Source organism: Equus quagga, chromosome 20 (assembly GCF_021613505.1).
Source record: "Equus quagga isolate Etosha38 chromosome 20, UCLA_HA_Equagga_1.0, whole genome shotgun sequence".
NCBI lineage: Eukaryota > Metazoa > Chordata > Mammalia > Perissodactyla > Equidae > Equus > Equus quagga.
Genome location: NC_060286.1, coordinates 1932244 through 1934652, shown reverse-complemented (window position 1 = coordinate 1934652; position 2409 = coordinate 1932244). Strand labels below are relative to the sequence as shown.

General features: G+C 70.5%; 1 protein-coding gene across 5 annotated transcripts in view; it reads right to left on the bottom strand.

Annotated features, from left to right (window-relative positions):
- SAMD4A (sterile alpha motif domain containing 4A) overlaps positions 1 to 1999 on the bottom strand; it is a 202553-nt gene extending 200554 nt beyond the window's left edge. Inside the window, exons 1-2 of one of the 5 annotated variants that reach the window (XR_006886388.1) lie at positions 1723 to 1999; positions 23 to 579 (exon numbers count right to left, since the gene is read on the bottom strand). Coding sequence is in view for 2 of the 5 variants with exons in the window: in XM_046647862.1 (XP_046503818.1) it covers positions 23 to 218 (196 nt within the window). In the remaining 3 variants the exon portion in view is untranslated. Of the gene's footprint in view, positions 1 to 22; positions 580 to 693; positions 1214 to 1722 lie in introns of those variants that run through there. The other 4 variants (XR_006886390.1, XR_006886389.1, XM_046647862.1 and 1 more) reach the window with 4 other exon arrangements.
- Positions 2000 to 2409: the final 410 nt, after the last annotated feature.

Genomic DNA, 2409 nt, shown 5'->3' with positions numbered 1-2409 from the left:
GGGGCGGGGAGGCGGGACTTACCGGGGCTGTTGGCCTCGCCCTCGAGGACGTGCAGCTCGGCGCAGTCGGCCAGCGAGTGCTCCAGGCAGAGCTGGAGGAAGCGGGCCTGGGTCTGGCTCACGCGCTTGAGCAGCGACAGCAGCGCCACGGTCTGCTCGCACTCGTTCCAGCCCTTAAACCAGCCCGCCAGCACCCCGACCTGGTCGCGAAACATCATGGTTAGGGGGCGGCCCTCGGTCTACGGAGCCCCTCGCGCCCGGCCTGGCCCGCCCGCCCCAAAGTTCGGCGGCGCCGCAGCCCCAGGCGGCCCGGCGCCGCGCGCTGCAGGTTCGGCCTCGGCTCCTGCCCCTGCCGTCCGTTCAGTTACGGTCCCGCGGTTCTGGCTGATTTCCCCAGAGGCGATGACAGACAGTAGCGCGGAAATGTTTCTTTCTTAAAAAATAACGATTTTTTTAAAACTCCCCAGAAGCCACACAAACTGAATCGAGAATGCTCTTCCCCCTTCTCGGCTTCGGGATGGTGATTTCCGGCGGCCCGGGTCTCTTCCTTCACACCCGCATTCCCGAGGGCGATCACCACTGGAAGGAGAGAGAGGCTGCAGTGAGACCTCGGCTACGAGGCAGCGCGCCGGAGACGGGCGCATCCCAGGGGCGGGGGGCTGGGCCCCCCAATTCCGGCCGCCCCCTCTGCACCTGGATGCCGGAGAGGAGCTATTCCTGTTCTGGGAATGGCAAGAAGTCTCCTTCCCAGGTGCTGGAGGAGACCCCACGGCTTCCTGTTGCTGCCGCCGCGAACGGCTGATACTCCCCACACCCCCAACCCGGGGTGGCCTCAGGGGCTGTGCCGAGAACGCCAGCGCCAGCAACAAATCCCGCGCAGAAAACTTGCAATGCGGCTGCGGGGGGCGCGGGGGTGGGGGTGGGGGCTAATGCAAAGCAGAGGCGGAGGCAGCGGCAGCCTCAGTTCCTTCCTCCTCCTCCTCCTCCTCCTCCTCCTCCCGGAGAAGCAGCCGAGTGGCTGCAGCTCCATCTACAGCAACAGCCAGCATCTCCACCGCCAGGCGCCCCTCTGGATTTAGGCCGGGAGCAGCCGCGGCAGCAGATCGAGACAAAAATAAACTCTCCCCACCCAAAGCTCCGCGCCCAGCGGGCGGAGGCGCAGCGGAGCCCCGGCTCCCCCGCGCCGCGCCGCTCCAGCCCACCCCGGGCGGTCTCGGAAGGCCTGCTCCGCCTGAGCGGTCAGATGTGTGCGTGCGTGTGCGTGCGTGTGTGTGTGTGTGTGTGTGTGTGTAGGCGCATGTGTGCTCTAGGCATCCTGCCCCCGCTGCCGCCGCCTACGGACGGGTCTGTCCGGCCCAGCGCCTGCGAGTCCCAGGCCGAGGGCGGCGCGGCCCCGGCGCACGCCGAGCGCAGAGACAGCCCGAGCCCGCGGCACCGCTTCCCCGGCGGACAGGGCGGCTCTGCTGGGACTGCGCCGCGGGCACACGCCCCCCAACGACCGCAAAGAAGAAAGTTCGGCTTCAGGGGCTCCCCCCGTCCTATCCCTGTCCCGATGGCCGCCCGCGGCCGAGAGGAGAGCCCGGTCAGCCCTCGAGGAGCGGCTCGCTCCCAGCATCGCGCTTCCCGGCTCCCAGAACTTCTCGAGAGAAGGGGGAAGTCCTCGGGAAGGGGACCCAGTGGCCCGCAGGTCCCCTGCGGGGGGCGGAAGGGAGGGGAGCTCACCTCGGCGCGGCTCATCCTGGCGGCTGGGGGCCCCGCGCGCGGCTCGGGGCCGCGGCGGCTCTCAGCGAGGTTGGGGGCGCCCGGAGCGCGGGCCGCGGGCCATGCCGTCGGGGCGGGCGGCGCGGAGGGAGTGCGGCGCTGCGGGTCCGGGCCGCCGCTGCGGCCGCCTCCCGTGTCGGCTCGCGGAGGACTGAGCCGCCCGAGCCGGAGCTCCCCACATGCTACTGATTAACATACACCATTACATCATGGGCTTGGCAGGGAGCGCCCGAGCGGGGGGAGAGGAACCCGGGCGGCGGCGGCGGCACGCGGGGGGAGTCGGGGGAGGATCCCCGACCCGGCTGGCGGTGGGGGGGGGGGGGGGGGGGCGGATTCCTAAGTGGGGACCAGAAAAGGGGAGGGGAGTCGAGAGGGAGGAGCCGGATGGCGCAGAGGGGTCGGGTTGGAGGAACCTCCCAGCGGAGGCAAGAAGTTTGGGGAAGGGGAGGGGTCCGAGTGAGTTCCTCCCGCTGCTGCCTGCGTGTCCTGGAGGGGCTGGGGCGCTCTAGCGCCGGAGCGCCGGCAGGAGGGGAGCTGGAGGACGCTGGAGCGGGGCGGTGCTGCCACGGCCGCGCGCCCTTGGGAATGGGTTCGCCGACTCGGGTGACCCCTTGGCCCTACTGGGGCCGGGGAGTGGCAGAGTGGCTT